Source organism: Manis pentadactyla, chromosome 9 (assembly GCF_030020395.1).
Source record: "Manis pentadactyla isolate mManPen7 chromosome 9, mManPen7.hap1, whole genome shotgun sequence".
NCBI lineage: Eukaryota > Metazoa > Chordata > Mammalia > Pholidota > Manidae > Manis > Manis pentadactyla.
The window spans coordinates 72,880,936-72,904,691 of record NC_080027.1 but is presented as its reverse complement, the minus strand read 5'-3'; the positions used below and the strand labels follow the sequence as shown (position 1 = coordinate 72,904,691).

At 36.5% G+C, this 23,756-nt stretch overlaps 1 protein-coding gene across 3 annotated transcripts; it reads right to left on the bottom strand.

Moving 5' to 3' along the window:
• Window positions 1–155: 155 nt before the first annotated feature.
• On the bottom strand, window positions 156–23,403 carry EIF3M (eukaryotic translation initiation factor 3 subunit M). Of its 3 annotated transcripts, none has more exons than XM_036891921.2 (11): window positions 23,202–23,403; window positions 20,780–20,912; window positions 19,710–19,848; window positions 12,903–13,026; window positions 12,659–12,753; window positions 7,600–7,683; window positions 6,539–6,638; window positions 5,863–5,944; window positions 1,717–1,860; window positions 780–840; window positions 156–345 (listed from the first exon to the last, which is right to left on the bottom strand). In XM_036891921.2, exons 1-11 carry the CDS (start codon window positions 23,241–23,243, stop codon window positions 225–227), a joined length of 1,125 nt encoding a protein of 374 aa, XP_036747816.1. In that variant the 5' UTR covers window positions 23,244–23,403; the 3' UTR covers window positions 156–224. The 3 variants fall into 3 exon arrangements, with proteins under 3 accessions (XP_036747816.1, XP_036747817.1, XP_036747818.1); XM_036891922.2 differs by having other exon boundaries at window positions 780–837; XM_036891923.2 differs by having other exon boundaries at window positions 20,780–20,949; window positions 23,202–23,327.
• Window positions 23,404–23,756: the final 353 nt, after the last annotated feature.

The window sequence follows — 23,756 nt, the reverse complement described above, 5'->3', positions numbered from 1 at the left end:
CTTCCATATATCCTTTGATCAAAGCTCTATGACACCTATATATCCCTTCCTTATAGAACACACCTTATGTACTGTAAAAGATACAGTGACCTTTGTAATTTATTTGTATATGCTGAGGTTTTTTTAATTTTCAAACAATTGTCCAGATAATCAAATTTAAGTTTATAATGTTTTACTATGACTTGATTTTTCCAAAGAGCAACAAAATCACATATCATAAAAATTCAGGTATCAGAAAGACTCAAAAGGCTGTTTTTCACTTTGTTCAAGTTTTGTTTCCAAGCATTAAGTGTGTCATACAGCTGTTGCCATTGTTGTTTTCCAAATGTCCGATGTGTGCTATGACTAAAAATCGAAAAATTACAAAGTTATTAGTCAACCTTTATACACTTGCATCTAGTTAAAAGCAACATGAAATATACATGGGAAATATATATAAAAGACATAATTTAGAACTGTAGAGAACTAGAAGCTTATTTAAAAAAGATCTTTACTATATCGATACTAAACCTTCTATTTTCTGAACTACATAAACCAGACACAAAAGTCATTAGTATTCTAGCCAATGCTAAGCCATTAAATGAAATGTGCTGGAAAATAGGACTCTTTCATTAAATAAGCTAATCACATTCAGTCTGAACTTTAATAAAATTATGATAAATAGCAACTATTTAACTACAATCAACTGACAGGAACACCACCTTGGTTCTCTAAACATTTAAATGAAATAATAAGAACTAACTGGTCTTCAAAATGCTGCAAAGTATTTAGTGTCTTACCTGACAACTACTTTTCTCTGGGTTTGATCAATTTTGCAGTAGACCATTTTAGTTCGTACTGCTGAAAAAAAGATGTTTTATGTGATATGTTACATGGAAAATTCCCAAGAAAAACAGCTAAGGTATGAAACGGTGATCAAGTGAAGACATAATAAAACTTTACAACTTTCTAGTATTATTTTACAAACTGTCTTTTTAAATCTTGTAACAAGCACATCAATATGCTGCAAGTAACAGGAAGGTCATTCATTTGTTCTGTGGTTGCTGGGCCACTCTGTATTACTTATTATATAGTTTTTATAAAGAACTCTAGGTGCGCTCCCCAGCAAATCTCATGTTGGGGGCCGGGGGGGGAGGGGAAGGGAGACTAATTTCTGATATTCTATAAAGGACTGCTTCATAGACTTACAGCACTAGAAACAAACATCTCAAAAGTTCTGTACATTAATCTTAAGTACAGTCCTCCCAAATTTCAAACTTAGAAAATTCAACTGTTTCTAAGCCAATCATAAACTGATAATGGTTTAACATTTGTAGGTCATTTATTATGTGCCAGGCACTGAGCTTATAAATAAGTGCTTTGCCTGCACTGATTTAATCCTCACAACCACAAAATTACTCCCTCATTCCTGTTTCACAGAGGAAAACCTGGCCTCAAACTCAGGTGATAGTAAAATCTGGGCTTGTAACCAGTAATGGTACAGTGCCTAAAAGCATTTATTTTTTATGATTTCAAGGAACAGAACACCAAAATCACATAGCAACTTATTATTTCCAATGAATTTTCACTTCACTAGAAGTATCTGCTCATCTAATAAAGATATACATTTATAAAATAATCTAGAATTATTAGCATAAGGCTGTTTCAAGATTAAAAATCTTATGTTCCATGCAGAAGAGAAATTCTAGAAGAAAAATGAAAATGTTCCAGTCTTACCATCAATAACGAATGCTTCAACATCATCAGCTCCAATCTGAAGTTCTTGTTGCATTGTATCAAAAGTAATTTCTTTATTTTCCACGGCCATCCCCATAAAAGTAAGCAATCTCATTTTTGCCATATTCTGCTCATGTACCAGGCCTGAGTAACACAGTAATGATGCCTGGTGAGTATCACACTAACCAAAGATCTGCACAGTAGCAACTCGTGTGTGAAACTGCGGAAATCATTGTATTTGATCTCTTAATGCTTCTTGTATTTGCAAACCATAAAACTGACCCCACAGTTAAATTATGGAGCATTTAAAATCATTTTCTAGAACGTTTCTTTGTTAAGAGTGCCAAAGGTGACAGGCCCTGAAAATTGTGTACATTTCACATGTTTTATACAGGATACAGATGTACAAAAAACATTTCACAAGAGTATTTTCACTTAATTGAATTACTTAAGCTTATTTTTTACTAATAGCTCTTCATTTAAACACAGGATTCTTTATCGACTGTTCTGTGTCTGTATTGCTGGTAAAAATGAAGTTTTAAAATATTTTTGTATACATCCAGTTATGAAAACATCTGTTTTCCTTCAAGTCACTTTGGATTTAATACTTTTTTAGAAGTCAAAATTGCAAGTGTGTTTATCATTTCACATTTATAGGCTAAAATGATTAGTACTAGAAAAAATTAAACAGTACTATTAACAGTGACACTTGTTCATTATAAAGCAAAAGCAAAACTCTACAAATAACTCAAAATCTGCCTGTTAACAATTTAGATCAAAACCATTGTTAGACCTAAAAGGAAACTTAACAAATTACCTAGTCCTGAGCCTTTCCCTTTAAAAAACAGTAAAGTTCAGGAGCAAAGAGATTAAATGACTTAACAGTCACAAAGTAGCAGTTCTAAAATAAACAACTAGAAATAGAATACTTAAAAATCCTGAACATACTTACTCCTAAGTAGAAGCTGAATTATAACACCATATCATATATACTTGATTTGATGCTTAATTATAAAATTTCTAAAATTTAGAATTACATGTTCCTTTCCTCTGAACTTTCAAATTATGTAAACTCACCAAATAAGTGATGTACCCTCTAATAATTAAGAGCCTCAAGTTTGTATTGTTAAAAAAAGTTCCAAGCATTCCATAAATAAATTTGAAATTTATAACATTTCATATATTAGCAGAAGACTAGGGAAGCCTGTCAATATAGGACACAACTGTCTGTTAATTAGCTGTAATTATGATACAGGCTTCCTATTTGGCACAGATTCAACAAAAACATGCTCATCATAACTCAAATGAATAAGTATTGCTAACTGGGTTTAATGGAAATCTACAAGCATCAAAAAATCAATTAGTGCACATTAACCCTAATTAACAAATGCAAATTAGATGTTGATTAACTTTCTGAAGCAAAAAGGTAGCAACTGACTAACACCAGATTACATGTGGACATGTTAGGGCAATTCAGTTGACACAAGATAATGCTATGCTGGCCCAAGTTGTCAGTGTTAATAAAACAGTGTTTTGATAGACTGATGCCACCTGTGGAATCCAAACATTTGTAATGAGACTTTCAGTTGTAAAAAAATGTTTACTAATTATATACCTAATTATACAAAAACATATACACATTTAAATGTTTTCCTCAAAGCATCTTTTAGAATGTCTAATAAAGACAGCTAATCTGCATAATGTTCAAGAAACAAAAGGCATAATAGTGAATTTTACTTCCAGTTGGCACAATAAATTAGAAATGTTACTGTTTTTCCTATTGCAGAGAACAAATGCTAGATTTTTCTCAATATTGACAAATACAAGAAAATTCCTTAACATTCCCAGTACTGCGGGCATATACAATTCTCTTCTAATATGATGAAGTGATAGAAACTCCTAAAATTTCTGATATAATTTAAATTTTCTTGAAATTAAATTTATTTTACTATTTTTTGTGCAATTATAAGCTTATCATATATTAAAAAACATCAAAGGAATGATGACTGTAGAATGAATTATTTTAAAATAAAACAAATGGAAAACCATTATCTGTCTTACATGTGGAAACCAGTGTTTAACAAAATTTCAAATTGATGTTTATAGTCACTACTTTAAAACAAAACAAAAAAACAAACTTAAAGCCTTTAGGACTCCTGTTCTCAAGATCAAAGTATTAAGCTAGTGAAGTTAAAAGACTTGTAGGAAGCAATGCTTTGTCTCATGAAACTAGAACATTACCTTTAAAGTGGAAGTCACAGTGTTCTGTGTCATATTTCAATTTTAAAGTTATAAAAAAATCTAATTTTATGGAAACATTTATTCATTACTAATATGTCAAAACCTTAATGCAGTAATAAAAAAATGTGCACCATTGAGCAATTTCTGCATTGTCACTGACCCCTGGCTTAAAATGCTGCAATATAGAAAACGTAATTTTAATGCATGCAATAGCTTATGAACCAGTGCTCCTTTGAAACAGTCAATTACACATCAATGGGGGAGTGTCAAAGTGTTAATTACTACTCCTTTTTCCTTGGTGTGTAAATAAAGAGGTTGCTGACATTAACATTCCATCACATAGCTTCATGCCACAAAACAAATTAACTGGGACAGAATGTGGTTTTCTGGGTCTAGTGCACCTGGCAAAGCATTTTACACAAACATACTTGCACCCACTTTATCTTGGTGTTATTTCAAATGTCTTATTATATTCATGATAACTCAATCTTCCCCAACTCCAATGACGACACAAAATTTACAGGTGACAGGAATTAATACCAGATTGAGGACTAATAGTATAATCAAAATACGTTATAAATGTATTCTTCATCTACGTCTCAAACCAGGAACACTAACAATTCAATTTTAATATGGCAAATATAACCAATTTCTAAGGTATTTTGATTATTGTCTAGAAAGAAAACAAAGCACTGTAATTTCATAGTTGCTTTCTCTCTCACAGAACTGGTAGCTTTATTAAAACAATTTAAAGTTTGCTTCCTCAGTGAGGTTAAGCTGGATTCGGTTTGATTTGGCAAACATTTACTGATGCTCTAGAAAGAAAAGTCAGAAGATAAAAATCATAAAGCTAAGACTATGCTGTCATCAACAAACTGCTGATAGGAAAGTTTTTCCTATTGTGTAAAATCACAACTCCATTTCTAATTTCATCTACAGCTTTACTTAGATCTGCTTGGCAACACTGTAAACTTCTATAATTTTTTAAAATTTTGATATCATTAATATAAAATCACATGGGCAACATTGTGGTTACTGGAGTCCCCCCATTATCAAGTCCCCACCACATACCCCATTAGAATCACTGTCCATCAACGTAGTAAGATGCTGTGCAGTCACTACTTGTCTTCTCTGTGCTATACTGCCTTCCCTGTGCTCTCCCCCACTTTATGTGTTATTTTTTAATTGTGGTGGGGGGGGGGCAGTGCAGCAGGCATAAAATGCTGTATTACAGGGAAAAAAAATCATACTGCTGTAACAATTCTGTGACTCTGTTTAATAAGAAAAAAAAAAACCACCCAAAATATATAACTAGCTAAGGAGTATGGTCTTTTACAAAAAGAGACTTCTATTTTGAACAATAATGCTCAGTTTGGTAAAGTACCTTTAATCATTGGATTTTGTCAGCTCTTAAAATGAGTACTTCTAAAAAGTCACTGCATGAACATATAGTAGTGGTGATTCTTTAAGTTCCTTTTCTGCTCCATTCCCCATTCCAAAATTTAAAAAAAAACATGTATCAGTGAAATTATTTCCATCTGAATCTCCTCTAAGCATTCACTTCCTGTAGTACTTTGCCTCAGAGAATCATGGTATAGAGCTTGAAGGGCCGAAAATCCAACAAGCTCTTATAGAATGGTTCAGGTTTCCTGACTACTAGTTTCATGCTCTTTCCATCACAAAAGCTACCTCCTGTACCTCCTTGGTTTCTGATTCCCAATTCACACTGAGTACTCTTTTAAACTGTCTACCTATGTATGTTGCTATTCCATCATACATCAGTGGTTAGGGTATTCTACCCGTAAGACTACGATCTTATTTGCTGGATCTCACAGTACACAATAGTTTAGAATAGCATGTTCCCATCTCTCTCTACCCCTCTAAAAATTAAACCCCAAAACTTACCAAGTGAATCAATGAAGTCTTTGTTATTCTGATAAAACTTGACATATGATGCCAATTTAGCACTCACAAAAATGGTTAAAAGCTATAAGATAATAAAAAATATGATTATTCAATATAGAATCAAGATTTATACTCAAGATGTTTTTAAGACACTAACTCCCAGCAATAAAATGCTCTATATTTCTTTCCATGCAAAAACTTCAATCTGTCTGATCAAATTACGACCTAAGCCCAGTTGCTTTCATTAAGACTTAGATGAAATAATCAGTAAATAGAGTGAGCTCTAAATGATCTACTCCAAAAGATGATGTTAATGACATAGTACAAATGGAAAATAATCTAAAATATAATTATACTTGCACTTGAAAAGTGTGTTCATGTGTTTTAATATCAGATTTATCTTCCCAACTGGGGCTAGCTGACATTACATATTAAAAAAGAAATTTGTATTACCTAAGTTCGTAATGGCCAGGCAAATGAGAAAGATGAAGGAAAGAAAGAAAGGTGTATGTTCAGTGGTTGCAGAAAAGCTGGTCCTAAATTTGATCCTGATATAAAAAGAACAGTTCTTTTTCCAGATCTAATATTCATGTTCACTAACACAAAGAAAAAGAGTCCTGCTCAGTATGTTAGATTTAGGAAAAGAACATTTTCCACATTAAGGATAACTACTTACATCATGAATAAGCTCCCCTTCCAAAAACTTGACTGGTTTTAAAGTAAGAAGATGGTCAAAAAGAAATGCATTTGGATCTTTCAAAGCACGTACAATACACCTTAATTAGAAAACAAAAATCCAAGCTCAGAGTCCTGAAATTCAGATAACTTTTCACTGATTTTTTGTAGACTGCAAAATATATTTACTTCAGTAGAGTGTCTGAGTTCAATATACCCAACGTAAAAAAAACTACAAGACTGGGCTTAAAACAGTCAATAAATCTATGAGGTGATAATAAAACAGTTGCAGACCAAAATATCACTGGAGAGAAAGCACCACCAAAGTCATCAGAGAATAAATAAAACAGCAGCATCTTCCCATATACCAGATACTAAGGTAAGTGCTTTACATGCATTATCTCATCTAATTCTCACACCACCCTGCGAGACATACAGTATTATGCCCATTTTAATGATAAAATAGCCTCAGAAAGAGCTTGCCCACAAAGTTCCAATTAAGTGGTGGAGTATTTGCTTGCAGACAGTCTGTCTTTAAACATTTTTTCCACTAACTACGTTTTTAATCAACACCTGTCATGTATGTGTCTCTGTGAAGCAATAACACTAATAACGAAGTCACCATATTTCCATTTCACAATATTAAAAAAACTCTTTCTATTCTTATTGCTACTAAGCAGACTTAAACTGTCTGAGCCCTTATTCTCATTAGTAGTTGACCGATTTTTATTAAGTCACCAAGTTTTCCTCATCTATATCCCTTAATATTGAGGTAAAATCAACCCAAGGCTAGGTTCTACTTCTTAGTATGGGATTATAACCCCCAAACCAGCAACACCCTAAAACAGCAAACAGCATGTGGCATTTCCCATGCAGTCTACAGTTCTTCCAACATCAAATCTTGAATGTGAGTCCCTACATCAGAATTATCACCAAGCACACAGTATCGAATGGTTTTGTATCACTGGTGGATGCAAACGTGACATCAGTTGTATGACTGAATATGTAGCTCACGTTTAGCTGCTGATACCCATCACATCAGAACAATGTGTTTAATATTACCTGTGGGCATCAACTCGAGCCTGGGACGCATTGTCCTCTGTGTAACTTCCCAGCAATTCCACCATCACTTTTGAAGCAGCATCACTAAAAAGAAATACTGCTTTAGGAATTTTAGAGTACCATTGTCACTCACTCATTCAAAAATATATACCACGTGCCAAGTATTATGCTGATGATAATACAATGGTGAGAAGAAACAGATTCCTCTCTATGGGAAAAGTCATGGAACTTTCCTTCTAGTAGGACAATTAAGGAAAATGACAGTTAGTAAGAAAGTACCATGAAGAAGATTGTGATGTAACTGAGCAACAAGTGCAGTGACAGGAAAGAGGTGGCTACTTTGTAAAGAATGAGCAGGGCAAGTCTCTCTCTGAAGGAATGACATGTAAGCGGAGATCTAAAGGATATATGATAATAGGCCATGAAAAGTGCTGGAGGTGGAAAGTGGGGCTGGATGACTTTCCAGGCAGAGGGATGAACAAGTATAAAGGCCCTAGGTGGGAAAAAAGTTCCATGTCCTAGAAATTGTTAGGACAATGTGGCTGAAGTTGAGCCAACACCAAATATTTAAAATAACTCTTCCAAAGATATTCTTCCAATTGTATTGTTCTTAAAATTATGTATATGATTTTATATGTACTGAGCAAAAACCAAGTCTTAAAATTTAAATCACAGTTTGACAGAAATTTAGTGTTTAAATAACCATTCTCTTTTAGGTCCCTAGTGTGATCAGCATTTATCTACTGAGGGCCCATTATGTGTCAGACACCTTGGGAATACAATGGTTGAGCCTACTACCTCACAAACCTTTTAACAAAGAGTGTTAAGTGCTACGATAAAAGGAGAGGGTGCTGTAGAAGAGAGGCATCTAACCTAAATAGGAGAGGGGTATTCTAGGCAGAGAAATCAAGTTGAGTGTAGGTTTAGAACAAGGGTATGCAAACTTTCTGTGAAGGGCCAGAGAGTAAATATTTTAGGCTTTGCAGGCCATATGGTCTCTAAGACTCAAGTCTTAGCAAAAGCAGCCATAGACAATACGCCAAAGAGTAAGCATGGCTGTGTTCCAACAAAATTTTGTGGACATTATGAATTTCATATGTTTACCTATCATGAAATACAATTTCTTTGGTTTTCTTTAACCATTTCAAAAACATAAAAACCTTATTTAGCTTGTGAGACAAACTGGTACCAGCTCCTGGTCCAGACTGGGAAAGAGCACAGTGCTTTTATAGCTGATACAGGTTCACTGTGTCTAGGGTGTGATAACCAAGAGGAAGAGTGTGGGGTGGTATGTGTATGAGAGCAAAAGACACGGAGAGATGGAGTATCCAGGTAAACACAGCAAAGCGTTTGTATTTTGTCTACACACCACACAAATACCGCAAGGAGGTTACCATCACATTCACCAAGCCCAGGCTTGTTACACAGCAGGTAGGAGCCCTTGCTGGGAAGGCCTCATGTGCCTAAGAATTTTGCACTGTATCCTAAATAAAATGAAAATCTAAAGAATAATATACTGAAATCTTTGTTTCACAAAATCATTGTGTTTGCAGAGTGGAGAGAATAAAGATCACTTTGAGATGTCTTGCTTGGGAACATACAGAATGTTTTAGAGAGAGAAATGATAAATTCATTTTGATCATGTTTGTTGCAATTGTGGCACCTAGGGCCACATCCAAGCAGGAACAGGTAGAAAGCAGTTAGGCATAAAGATCTGAAGCTCCCAAGAGAAGCTTGGGTCAGCCATGGATTTTCATTCAGTAGATAATAGAAGCCATGGGAATAGATGAGATGACCCAGGAAGAGGGAGCAGAATGAGAAAAAGGTCCTAGGCCACAATCTTATGCAATACCAACATTTAAAGGAGGGGAGAAAGTACTTTACAACAGTGTCTCAGAATAAACTGCCACACAGGACGGAATAAAACAAGCAGTGTCACCTAATCAAGGTAAGCTTCAGGGAGGAGGGGGAGCATGGCCACAGGTTGCTGAAAGGTCGAGGAAGACAGGGCCTGTGTCTGTTCTTAAAAATGAAGGGTCCAACACTCAAACTAGTTTTCACAACATCAGGAAAATAGGGAGAAAGCCAGGGATCTTATATTTGTGAATTGTTTTAGAATATTTTAATCTGAATGCCTTTGGGAAGAGCATACGCACTAGTTGTATAAACCACCACTTCATATTGTCTCACAGCTCTGCTTTTGCAGCATGTCTGTATTTTAGAAATAATCATAGAACAAATATAATACCGAGTGCCTATGAGTATCACTTTTTAGTAATGAACAAAACAAAGTCCCTATCCTTGTGAAACTTATTCAAGTGGGGACAAATAGATAATAAACATTAAAATACCGTATGGCAGTGAGGAAGTGCAATAAAGAAAACAGGCGAGAGCAGGTGGGGGAGGGAGGGTGAGAATCGGGGATACTGTTATACATACAGACAGCCAGAGAAGACCTTTCTGTGAGGTAACAACTGAGCAAATGTGAAGAATGGAGGAAGCTGCATAGATACCTGGGAGAATTAGTGCCAGTACCAAGACTCTGGAGCTGGTTTTGCCTTTTACTGTGAATGAAACCACTGGAAAATACTGAATAGAGCGGAGACATAGTATGATCTTCCATATTAAACAGAACATTCTGCCAACTACATTTAGGAACAGACTACAGGGGGACAAGGCCCAAAACAGGTTATGAGACTACTTCAATAACCTAACTAATAATGGCAGCTTAGACCACCTGATAAGAATGGCAGTAGTGAGAATTTGGTCTGACTTTCAATTTATTAGAGCTGCAGACTTGCTACTGGATTAGATATGGAGTAAAAGAGAAAGACTGGAGTCAAGGACAACTCCCAGGTTTTGTTTTTGAGCTACTAGAAGCACAGAAATGGCATTTCCTGAGTGGGAGAAAACTGAAGGAGAAACAGATTTAGAATGAAAAATCAGTGGTTCACTTGCAGATGTCAAGTCTGAGATGCCTTTTGAGTATCTGAATGGAAACAAACAGAAGTATTTGGAGTTCAGGGGAGGAATACAGGAAAAAAAAACAACTGAAAATCATCAGCATATTGATGGTATTTAAAGGCATGACTGAGAAGGCAGTCAGTGCCTCTCAACTGGGCGCCCTCCAGGGCTGGAAGGATATGGGAGCTGTTGTAGTTGCTCTAATGACTGGGAAGCACTACTGGTATTGTAGAAGGGCAGGGCAGGCAGGGATGCTGTGTGTCCTTTAATGAACTTAATCTAGCAATACAAAGAACTGTTCCACCCAAAATGCATTTGGCATTCAGTCTCCCCTATAATCTCAGCAAGATACGACAAACAACACAGACAGTAAATGAATGTAATAGGGCAGAGAAAGTCCCAGGACTCAGTTATTCTACTGTTTAGAGAAGATAAAGGAGGAACCCACAAGTGAGGAGTTGTGAATGACAAGAAGAAACTGCAAGGAAAAACTGTTTCCAGAGTGATCACCTGTGACAAATGCTGCAGATGCTTTCTAACACATGAACATGAGAATGTGTCTAATAGAGCACGAATATGTCCTATGTCTCATTCTCAGAAAATTCTTTGGAACATTACTTCAGTTACTTCCTCTTACACATAACAGACTAAGGTCTCCCAAACAGCAATTAGAGAAATCATCCAGTGAGTGGCCATCATGTGTAATAAGCACTAGACATTCAGTGGGAAACCATACCACTCCTCATTTTAAATTACTGTACCAGACAAGACTTCACTTCTTAAGGTGAACTTGAAAAACTGAAAATAACAGTGACAGGAATAACAATATCCTACATTTACCGAGTGCCTTCTCAGTAATGAAGCCTGTGTGTTAAGAACTTTATGTGTATTACCTTGTGTAATCTTTTTGACAACCCTATGAGGTTAAGTACCACTATAAAACAATTATTTCTACTTTGAAGTTGGAAACTGAAGTACAGAGATGGTTATTTATTTAAGGTCATTCAACAAGCAGGAAAGCTAAGATTTGAATCCCAGCAGTCTGACTCCACAGCCTGCCTGTTTGAAGTGTGGATTAAATTATGGATTCTGTCTCCAATAGCTTTTTTTGCTCTCCCATTTGAAATGGTATTTGTTATAAACTACTTACTTTTAACACCTTACTAACTGGCTGAAATGCTGCCACAGTGTGTCAGCATGTAAGAGATGGTAGCCCCTGATTCAGAATGAAATAGCCTATTAATGCAAGATCCCCCGCTTATCTTCTTTTATGATAAAACTTCCCATTTTTCACAAGAATATAATTTCTTCTTAAATTGTTAAATTTAAATGGTCTGCAAAAAACTTGTATTTTATTAATGTAATAGAAACATGTATTAATCTTGTTGAACCTAATATATGAAACACTCTAACACTAAAAGCCATTTTACAAATTGTGCACTAAAACTAAACTGAAGATTGAATATGTTTTCTAAAAGTAACCTTATGTAAAAAGACATTAAAATGCTAGGTCAATAAGGTACTATTATCCTTCAACACTAATTCAAAAAACTGGGCTGACTCTATGGTTTGGTAAGCATCCTAAAACTGGGATGTATATAGACTAAATATTTTGGGCATGAAGTCTGTTGGGCTGAAGAGAAGCCTTAGAAACCCAGGACCTTGCAGAAGCCAAATAGGTACTCCTTTAGTATAGTCTACTGCAAAGTTTCCTCTCAGGGGCATTGTTTATATAAAAGGTTTTGTAGAAACTTTGACTGATAGATCCTTGCCACCATTAAACAAAAGTCACAGCACTACCCTGTAGAAAGACATCAATGCACCATTAAATAACTTAGTCCAGTTATACACAGCTTTGGATTAGCAGCTGTACCATTTTTAGAAAAGCAAGTTGTCTAAAAAGTTTAAAGATAGGGAAAAACTATTTTAAAAAACTTTGCAGTTATTTTTAACTTAGGTCAAATTTACAAATAGATTTATAGCAACTGTATAGAGAGCAAAGCAGAGCAAATCATTCACCCTTCTTGTCTTTAAAACAGCCTCAACTACTTACATTGACTGGTAAGTTTTAAGACAGTACATTAATTATAAATACCTTTTCTTACAATCCACAAGTGCCTCATACAGTAGCCTTAAAAGGGTGTGTTTTTTCTCTGTGGTGAGGTTCCAGTCAGAAATCCATTTTCTAACCTATGAAAAGATTGACAAAGGAGGAAATTTAGTGACAAAGTTGAATATATCTGTAATTTAAAAGATAGTATTTAGAACACACGTGTGCTTAGTTTTATATGCAAAAACACTTATTATAAGCAGAACAAATACTCCACATAATAACTCACTTGATCCAGCTCAGTTGGAATATACTGGATGGCCCCACAAGATGCTGCCACTTTAATGAGGCTGCAGTATACTGTATACCTTACAGGAGTATTCTTATCCATCCCATGGAAAAGATTGCTTAGCCTGGGTTAACAAATAATAAAACAATGTTTGAGATCAGTAACCTGAGACAGGTATTATTAATAACTTCACATTAGAAAGGCAGAATCAGAGGTCACTGTGATAACCTCCTCCTATGTACACAGCAAGGCAGTGAGTACATGTAATACAACTTACTTGGAAAACAATGCAAAGACAAGCAGAACAGATCATCCACAGCTAATGACAAAAAGGCAGCTGTATTGAGAAGAGTAAAAGAGAGAGAGCTGCAACTGACTGGGATCTAAACCCTTCCCCCATCCCAATCCATAAGCAGAGAGAGTGAGGTATGAAGGGGTGGGGAGTAAGCTTTCTGCCCCTGACATGCTTGGCCGTGGGGATCTGCACCAGGAAGACAAGCTCCCGTAACACCTGGCTTTAACAATCAGCAAGGCTTAACTCCAGGAGAGCTGGAGGGCTGTGGGGAGCTGTCTTCATTCTTGGAGGACTAGCCTGCTGTGTCGATCAGTCTGAGACCCAACACAGAAGCAGCACTATGAAAGGAGATTTATTAACTTCAGAACATGTACCAGAGGGGCAGGCATTTGCTGGGAACTTTCTCTGGGGGAGGGAGCTAGCAGATGCCATTTTTCACGCTCTCCCCTCAGCCTAGTTAGCCTGATGTTGTGGGAGCTAGTTCTGACACTCCATCATCTACCATGCCAGCATGGCTCCCTCCACTCCCCTTGCTCCTTCCACATGCCCCATCCAACATGCCACGCCCTGCAGGTGCACCACCAAAGCAGACTACCATCCTGGGGAGGGGAGGAGCTAGCCCCACTCACCAGCATGCTAGCAGAGGTCCTATGGGCCACTGGAGGCAGCTAGACTGAGGGCTGGCCTCACTCACCAGCCCAACAGGGGCTGTGCCAAGCCTTTCAGCCAGTTGGCACCTGGAGTGAGCCTTACAAACTAGTACAACTGCAGAAGTCCATTGGCCACTGCTGACAGGCAGGCAAAGCGAGCCTCATTCACTAGCCCTCACAGCAGCTGCAGCTCAGCCACAACAGGAGGGTGTCCACAGCCCACAACGAGAACATCCCTGGAGTACTGGGTCACCGTTACCAGGGGAATGGCCCTTCTGGGCTCCATACATCTATTACATAATGTCACTGCTTTCAAGACCAGGAGACATAACCTACTTACTTAATACATAGGAAAAAAAACAGTGCCAGACAAAATGAAACAGAAATATATTTCAAACAAAAGAATTAAGTCAACACGAGAAAAACTGCTAAATGAAACAGAGATAAGCAATCTACCTGATAAGGAATTCAAAGTAATGGTCATAAAAATGTTCACTGGACTGAAGAGAAGAATGGCTGAACTCAGGGAGAACTTCAACAAAAAGATGTTAAACACAAAAAGAACCAGTCAGAGCTGAAGAACACAATAACTGAAATGAAAAATACACCATAGGGACTCAACTGCAGATCAGAGGATGCAGAACAGATCATCAATCTGAAAGGATGATGGGAAGCCACCAAACTAAAGAACAGAAAGAAAAAAACATTTTAAAAAATGAGATGATGCTGAGAGATCTTTGCAATGCCTTCAAATGAAATGATGTTAGCATAAAAGGAATTTCAGAAGGAAAAAAAGAGAAAGGGACAGAAAACCTATTTGAAGAAGTAATAGCTGAAAACTTCCCAAATTTGGGGAAAGAGACATCTAGGTCCAGAACTCACAAAGAGAGCCCCAAACATGATCAACCCACGAAGGAGGTCCATACAAAGAAAAACAGCAATTAAAATGGCAAAGACTAAAGATAAGGAGAGAATCTTAAAAGCAGCAAGAAAAAAAAGTAGAGAGTCATGCGCAAGGGAAATACTACAGCAATCAGCTGATTTTTCAGCACTTCACAGGCCAAAAGGGAGTGGCATGGTATATTAAAAGTGCTGAAAGGAAAAAAACCTCCAACCAATGTTTTCAGCTTACACAGCAAGGTTACTACCATTCAGAATGGAAGGGGAGATAAAGAGCTTCCCAGATAAACCTAAGTTAAAAGATTCACCACCACTAAATTAGGCTTACAAGAAATATTAAAGGCACTTTTTAAAGAGAAAAACACCCTAACTAGAAGAAAGAAAAATATAAAAGGAAAATTCACTTGTAAAAGCCAGATGGCAGAGGGAGTGGGTCAAATTGCTTAACAGCTAGTCTGAAGGTTAAAAAGATAAAAGTAGCAAACTCAATTCTATACACAAAAAGACAAGAAATACACAAAATAAAAAGATGTAATTTATGATAAATTGATAAAACACGGAGGGGGGAATAAAAAGTAGTGCTTTTAGAATGTGTTCAAACTTACGCAACTGTCAACCTAATATAAACTAATATACATACCTATACCTCTCTGTCTTCTGCACGCATGCGCGCGCACACACACACACACACACACACACACACGGAATGTTATATATCAATCTCATGGTAATCACAAACCAAAAACCTATGAGATAACATAAAAACTAAAGAGAAAGGCATCCATGCATAACTCTAAGTTATCAAATACCAAAGGAAGAACAGAAGAACAAAGAAAACCAGAAAACAACAAAATGGCAGTAAGTACATATTAATAATTCCTTTAAATGTAAACAAACTAAATGTGCCAATCAAAAGATGTAGGGTGGCTGAATGTATACAAAAACAACACCCTAGACTAAACATAAGACTGAAAGTGAAAGAATGGAAAGATATTCCATGCAAATGAAAAAAAACCCAAAAAACTGGAGTAGCAATACTTATTTCAGCAAAATAGACTTCAAAACAAAGACTGTAACAAGTGACAAAGAAGGACATGACAATGATAAAGTTCTCCATCAAGAGGATACAACTGTAAATATGCACCCAGCACAGGAGCACCTAAATATATAAAGCAAATTATTAACAGACATAAAGGGAGAAACAGACAGCAATATAATAGAGAACTTTAACACCCCACTTACATCAATGGATAGATAAATCAGTAAGAAACAATTGTTGAACACCACATTACACCAGATGGACTTCCTCCATCCAGAATCAGCACAATACACATTCAACTGCACACGAAACATTCTCCAGGATAGGTCACATGTTAGACCACAAAACAAGTCTCAGTAAATTTAAGACTGAAATCATATCAAGCATATTTTCCAATCACAACAGTATGAATCTAAAAATCAATCACAAGGAAAAAACTGGAAAACACAAGCACATGGAGGTTGAACAATATGACTGTAAACAACCAATGGGTCAAAAAAGGAAGAAAAAATTTAAATGCACGGAGAAAAACAAAAACAGAAATACAACAGTTCAAAATTAATGGGACACAGCAAAAACAGTTTTAAGCTGCAAGCTGAGAGTGATAAAGGCCTATCTCAAGAAACAAGAACAATCTCAAGAGTCTGACTGCACTGTATGAATAGTAAATGAATAGACAATGAACAAAAAAAAGGGCCAAATTTAGCAGAAGGAGGGACATAACAAAAGACCAAAGCAGAATTAAAAGAAATAAACTAAAAACAATAGGAAAAAAAAAACTGAATGAAATCAAGTGCTGGTTCTTTGAAAAGATAAACAGAACTGCTAAATCTTTAGAGGCTCATCAAGAAAAAAAATTTTTTTTAATTTTTTATTCAAAAAAATAAAATCAGAAATAAGAGACACCACAGAAATTCAAAGGATTTTAATAGAATTCTATGGAATAGGCTAACAAATTGGACAACCTAAAAGAAATGGGTAAATTCCTAAAAAATACAAACTTCCAGACTGAATCAGGAATAGAAAATCTGAACAGAACAATTACTAGTAAATGAAATTGAATCAGTAATCAAAAACTCCCAACAGACAAAAGTACAATACCAGATGGCTTTACAGCTCAATTCTACCATACATTTAAAAGAGAGCTAATACCTATCCTTTTCAAACTATTCCAAAAAACAGAAGAGGAAGGAATGCTTCCAAACTCATCATACAAGGCCAGCATTGCCCTGACATCCAAACTAGACAGCCAACAACAACAAAAAATATTAGATACCAATATTCCTGATGAACACAGATATAAAATACTTAAACAAAACAAAACAACCTAGCAAACCTAATTTAAAAAAATGTATTAAAAGGATCATTCACCACAATCAAGTGGGATTTATTCCAGGATTCAAGGACTACAATATCCACAAATCAAACAATGTGACATACTACATTAACAAAAGGATAAAAATCTAATGATCATCTCAATAGATGCTGAAAAAGTATCTGACAAAATTCAGCATCCATTCACGATAAAAACTCTCAACAAAGGTGGTACACAGAGGGAACATAATAAAGACCATATATGACAAAACCACAGCTAACATCAAACTCAGTAGCAAAAACCTGAAAGCTTTTCCTCTAAGATCAGGAACCGAACAATGATGCCCACTCTCACCACTGTGAGTAAATACAGTACTGTAAGCCCTAACCACAGCAACTGACAAGAAAAAGAAACAGAAGGCACCTAATTTGGTAAGGAAGAAGTAAAACTGTCACTATTTGCAGATGACATACTACATATAGAAAACCACAAAGACTCCACCAAAAATGTTAGGATAAATGAATTCAGTAAAGTCCCATGATACAAAGTCAATATATGCAAACCTGCTGCATTTCTATATGCTAATAATAAACTAGCAAAAGGAGAACTCAAGAAAACAATCTTATTTACAATTGCATCAAAAAAGAATACAGTATCAAGGAATAAATTTAACCAAGGAGGTGAAATGCTATACTCAAGAAACTGTAAGACACTGACTGATAAACTGAATAAATGAAATGAAATGATATACCATCTTCATGGAGTGGAAGAATGACTATTATACAATCCAAAGCAATTTACAGATTCAATGCAATTCCTAGCAAAATACCAATAGCATTTTTTATAGAACTAGATCAAATAATTCTAAAAATGTGTTTGGAACCACAAATGACACTAAACAGCCAAAGTGATCCTGAAAACAAAGAATAAAGTCAGAGGTATCATGCTCCCTGATACCTTAAAGCTATAATCAAAACAGTATGGTATCAGTACAAAAATAGACACACAGATCAATGGAACAAAATAGAGAGCCCAGAAATAAACCCATGCTTATATGGTTAATCTATGACAAAGGAGGCAAGAATATACAATGGGAAAAGGACAGTCTCTTCAATAAATTTTGTTGGGAAAACCAGCAGTTACAAATAGAAGAATGAAATGGGAACACTTTATTACATCATATACAAAAACTTGAAATGGATTAAAGATCTAACTGTAAGACCTGAAACCATACATCTCCTAGGAAAAAATGTAGGCTGTAACCTCTGGGACATGAGCTTAAGCATTTTTTGGGGGATGTCTCTCCAGGCAAGAAAAACAAAAACCAAAACAAACATGCAGGTCTACATCAAACTGAAAAACTTCTACATAGCAAAGTAAACCATCAAGAGAATGAACAGGCAACCTACTGAGTGCGAGAATATATTCACAAATTACATGTTTGATAAGCGGTTGGTATCCAAAATATATAAAGGACTCATAAAACTCAATAGAGAAAACCCCAAATAATTCAATTAAAAAAATGGTCAGAAAACAGAACAGACATTTTTCCACAGAAGACATGCAAATGGCTGACAAACACATGATGCTCAGTGTCACTTATCATCAGGGAAATGCAAATCAAAATCACAATGAGATCTCACCTCACACCAGTCAGAATGGCTATTACCAAAAAGACAAGAAATAAGCATTGGCAAAAGTGTGGAGCAAGAGAACCCTTGTGACTATTAGTGGGAATGTAAACTGATGCAGCCACTATGGAAAACAGTATGGAGGATCCTCAAAAAATAGTACTACTCTACAATCCAGCAACCCCACTTCTGAGTATTTACCTGAAGAAGACAAAAACACTGTTTCAAAAAGATATACACACCCGTATGACTACTGATGCATTATTTACAATAGCGAAGTGTGGAAGCAATCTAACTGTCCAGCAATAGATGAACAGATACAAAAGATGCAGTGTATGGATGGAATACTACTCAGTCATAAGAGAGTGAAATCCTCGGTTGTTGCCATATGCAATAACATGGACCTAAGGAATATTATGCAAAGTGAAATTAAGTCAGACAGAGAAAGACAAATACCATTTGATTTCATTTCTATGCGGAATCTAAAAAGAAACCAACAAATAAACAATACAGAAAAAGACCCATAAATTCAGGACACTGGTGGCTGCTAGAGGGGAACAGAATGGAAGCACAGGTGAAATAGTTGAATAGAATTAAGAGGTACAAGCTTCTAGTTACAAAATAATATGTCACTGGGATGAAATATAGTCAACAGTGTTTCAGTAACTTGGTATGGTGACAGATGATATCTACACTCTTCATGGGGGGCATTTTGTAAAGTATATAAATGCTGAATCACTATGTTGTACACGTAAACACCTGAAACTATTATACCAATTCCCCTCCAAAACCAACCAACAAAACTTCACATTACAAGGAGGGAACCAGAGTACATAAAGGTTAAGTGACTTGTCTAATGTCAGATAGCTAAGAGCCACAGCTGACTGTCAAGTTGAAGAATTCTTGCTTTTAATCATTAAATAACAGTAACATGATTAGAGCACCTTTAAAAAATGAACTTCTCTCAGTTAACTTACAATTGCAGTCTCAGTGATGGGCGTTCACCTTCCCGAAATTTGACAAGCTTTTCACACAGGCTTTCAATCAGAGCTTCTTGCTTATCTGGTTCCAGAATCAATAGGAGGGACACCACACTGTTCATCACACTTTCAACATCTACACACATATGGGTAACACAACAGTGATACTTAATACTTAATGTGTCTAAGTATGTATTTTTAGTGTTTTAATACACCAAAGACCATTAAACATAAGATATTTTTAAAAGACATAAGCTGGCTATTACTGTAAAACAGTTCTAGAGGACCCTTTTCTTTCAGCAGTGTGCTTTATATTAAAAATACAGCATACAAGAATTCAAAATAAACCAGATCTGTTGTATAGCTAACATTCTGAAAGCAAAGTGTACATTTTATCAGTGGAGGAAATATCACCTAAATTTGGTTTTCAATCAGCAAAAAAAAAAGAATGATTTACATATTTATATTTACGCTTTCAATTTTTACTGGCAAGATAGTTCAATCATTTTGGAAGTTACTAGTTAGATCTTAAACTAGGATGCTTTCCCAATTGAAAAAAACTTTGTACATACAGATAGAAAATTATATAAATATGAAAGCTATCAATATTCTGGTTGGGTCAGTGATTTTCAAGTGTAAGATATTAATCACATGCCAATTTTAATCTCAAACGTTAACTAGAGATTTAAGGACTCCCATTTTATCTCAATAGGGAATCAGCAAAATAATTAAATGACTTGATTTCTTGAAATTATATCCCATTTGATAATAATCTAAATCTTATGGAAAGTTCCATTTTTTTCTTCAGTTCACTCTGAAATTATCAGTATTTAGGGTGTGCAAAACTCTCAGAAAACATACCTGATATAAAAAAGATGCTTTCTCAAAACAGGCTTACTTCATAGGTATAACAGATTAGAATAAACTGAAAGTATGTGCAAAGGTAAGATTAAAAACAGAGCTTGTAAGTTCTAAGATCTGAAGCAAAATAAATATAATTTACAATAAATATTTAAAGTAGGTCCTTTAAGAATATTAAGAAATATTACAAAAAATTAAAAACAAACCTTTATCATCATCTTTCAGGCATACATCACAGGCTTCAATAATTTGCGCTAAATCTACATGAAGTCCACCTTCTGAGTTCTCTTCTGAAATTTCAGCTCCTTTAGATTTCAGGTAAGCTCGAAGCTCAGCAGCCTGTTGAATCAAGTAGGATTGCTATATATGTATAAAACTATGAAGGACAAAACACAAGATCTTAAACCATTCTGTCCTACTTATGAAAAAAAAAAGTAAATACTGTATTTAACAACAAAATGTTGAAGTGCCTCTTCCCACCTCATGAATATCATATAGTCTCACAGGAGCCACAGGTTTTTCTCAACAAAACCTAGTGGCTACACAGACCCACATGGATCAAGTTCAGGATTTCTCTCATTATTACCTACATCTTCCTGGACTTTTAGTATGTAGCAACATCTTTCAAATACAAGAACTGATCTGACTTGATAAATTCAATTTGTTTTAAAGCAACAAATTGTTATTGCTCAATAAAAAGATGATGTCTTTGAACACTGCCTTGAATATAATATTTATATCAAACTGGATCTCCTATATAATTAATCTTTTAAAATGCAAAATGAATACCTCCATCAGAGAGCACCTTTGCACCTATAAAAACATAATTACAGTACTGCATTCAGGTATTTAGACATTTTCTACTCTAACTCACATATTAAACTTCTTTTGAAGGTTTGGTATTTATGGCAGCCAAACATGAATGCAGATGATATTTAAGATAACAAAAGGAAGAACTGAAATAGGGAGATGAAAGGATGCCATTAGTAAATGCACAGGTATCACTTTTCTAAACTAGCTTTGGCTAATAAGGAAAGTATTCTTAATCGGTAGATCTGATGGTGCTGTCCTTTCAAATAACACAGTTAACTTCACATTTCAACTGGAGTTATAAGCAAGTTTCATGGAACTGTCACTGAATCAGACAGCACAAAAATACCACTGGGAAGCATATTTCTCTATGAAAGAAACATAATATGGTCCCCCCAAAAAGGGAATTTGTTCAGTTTCTGCTGCTATTCAATCAACAAATAGTTCATTCATTTTTAAAAAAATTTTTTAATCTGTTATCCTCACTGGCCATAAATGGTTTGTGGAGTGGTACAACAAAGGAAAAGAAACAAGGACTCTGAACTCCATTTCTTAACTATCAAACACTGAAATTAACCAAAGGTAATTTAAAGCTGACTCCTAAAGCAATCACATATTTACTTAAAAGGAATGGCTAGTGTGAAATCATGCATTACAAGAACAGCAGCATAACCACTTAAAACTAAAATACGACCAATGACAATAACTTCCTACAAATCCTTTACTATAGTAAAAAATCCAATTTTTTTTTGTAACCTAGTAATACCCAATTGTTGGTAACAAGATTCCATTATTAATTAGGTATTTTTTCCTCTTCTCTTCCACATCTTCCTTTTTAATAATGCTCAACTCCTACCCTAGCCTTATCTTGCCTTTGTTTTCAATTTCATTTCCCTTCTTTGCTTTTCAGGACTGAGGGTGTGCATTTCTACCAGGGGGAAACAAATCACATCGGCAATATTGAAAATTATCGTAAAATTATCTTAGAATAGTAATGTTATCTTCTATAGGGACCCAAAATTCCATGTTAACGGATTAGCAGAAAAATGCAAAATGACACTTCAGAGAACAGTTTCCAGTTTTGCAAAATTAGATAAGATCATTTCATGTTCAGCTGAACTCCCACCAAATAAAGTTCAACTTCTGTCATGGGAAAAATGAGACGTATTAGCTACGCGTACCAAAAAGCAAACCCTGAACAGAAACTTCTAAAATATTGGGATGATTCTTCTTCAGGAGTATGTCTGAAAAAGTGAGGGTGTAACTGACGTTCCATTTTCAGGTTACGTAACTCTCAGACTTGCACAATAAATAATATACAATACGGTATACGTAAAAAATAGGGTCACCTGTCCTTCTGTGATCGCATAGTAAAACCATTTTGATATTTAGCACAAAATTATTTTTCCCCTAGACAGTTTACGCCGACTAGACTGGCCACCTCCCACTCCGGATGTGGCTGCATTTAGGAGACGGAAGCAGACACCATTCCCAATGCGTCAAAAAATACTGTGCCGTCAGAAATGACTGGCCTGGAGGAGCCAACGCCGACCAAGAACCTGTCCGTGGAGACTCGCGCCCAGGTCTGGGAACCGTGGAAGCGGCCCTGCGCAACTCCAGACCAGAAACCCTCGCCCGTGTCTCCCGGACCTCCCACTCCCGCGCGTGGAGAAGGGAGTTGCGGCTCTCAACCCAGGAGCGGGTTCCGCGGAGCGACGTCCCTCCCGCCTGTCCCAGGCTAGGCCCGAACTCGACCGCTCACACCACTGAGACCTCCCCCAACCCTACCCTGGCGACACCTGCGGCCCGGGAACATACCTGATCTTCTTCACTGATGTCGATGAACGCCGGGACGCTCATGGTGCAGACCACCGAAAAGCAGACAGCCTACACACAAACCACGCCGACTGGAAAAGAGAGTCGAGCTCCGGGGCTGCGCGGCTGCGCATCACAATTACTTCCGGGTTGCCCTGTGCAGATCCTTCAGTGCAGGGTCACTCGGACGGGCGGGGCCGCAGGAGCCAATCCTACTGCGCGCTCTGACCGCCTTTGGAGGCGGGGCGAAGCGGACGCGCCCGGACCGGTCTCGCGGGTGTGCCCAAAGACGCCACCTCAACGTACCGCCTCTTCTTCGATCTTCTAGAGCGGTATAGTTTACAGTCTTCCGTGTTACCTGCCCGCTCACACCTCAGTTAGCCCACCCGTGAAATTTTAAGCCTGTTAGGTCAACGACAATAACTTGTCCTCAGCATAGTTATTCCTTACTAGCCACGCCCCCTCTGCTCGCCAGCCTTTCAGGCTGCACTTGAAGGCTCCTCCGGCGTTGATTCCACCCGCCTCTCTACACGCCCCGGAGTCTACCCCGCCCTCGTC

Bases quoted from the DNA above. Each gene is read 5' to 3' on its own strand.
- EIF3M (XM_036891921.2), bottom strand. From the start codon at position 23,243: ATGAGCGTCCCGGCGTTCATCGACATCAGTGAAGAAGATCAG. The intron at 20,913-23,201 runs GTATGTTCCCGG...TTGATTCAACAG, and splicing joins ACATCAGTGAAGAAGATCAG to GCTGCTGAGCTTCGAGCTTA. The intron at 5,945-6,538 runs GTAAGTAGTTAT...ATTATCTTATAG, and splicing joins AAGGGGAGCTTATTCATGAT to CTTTTAACCATTTTTGTGAG.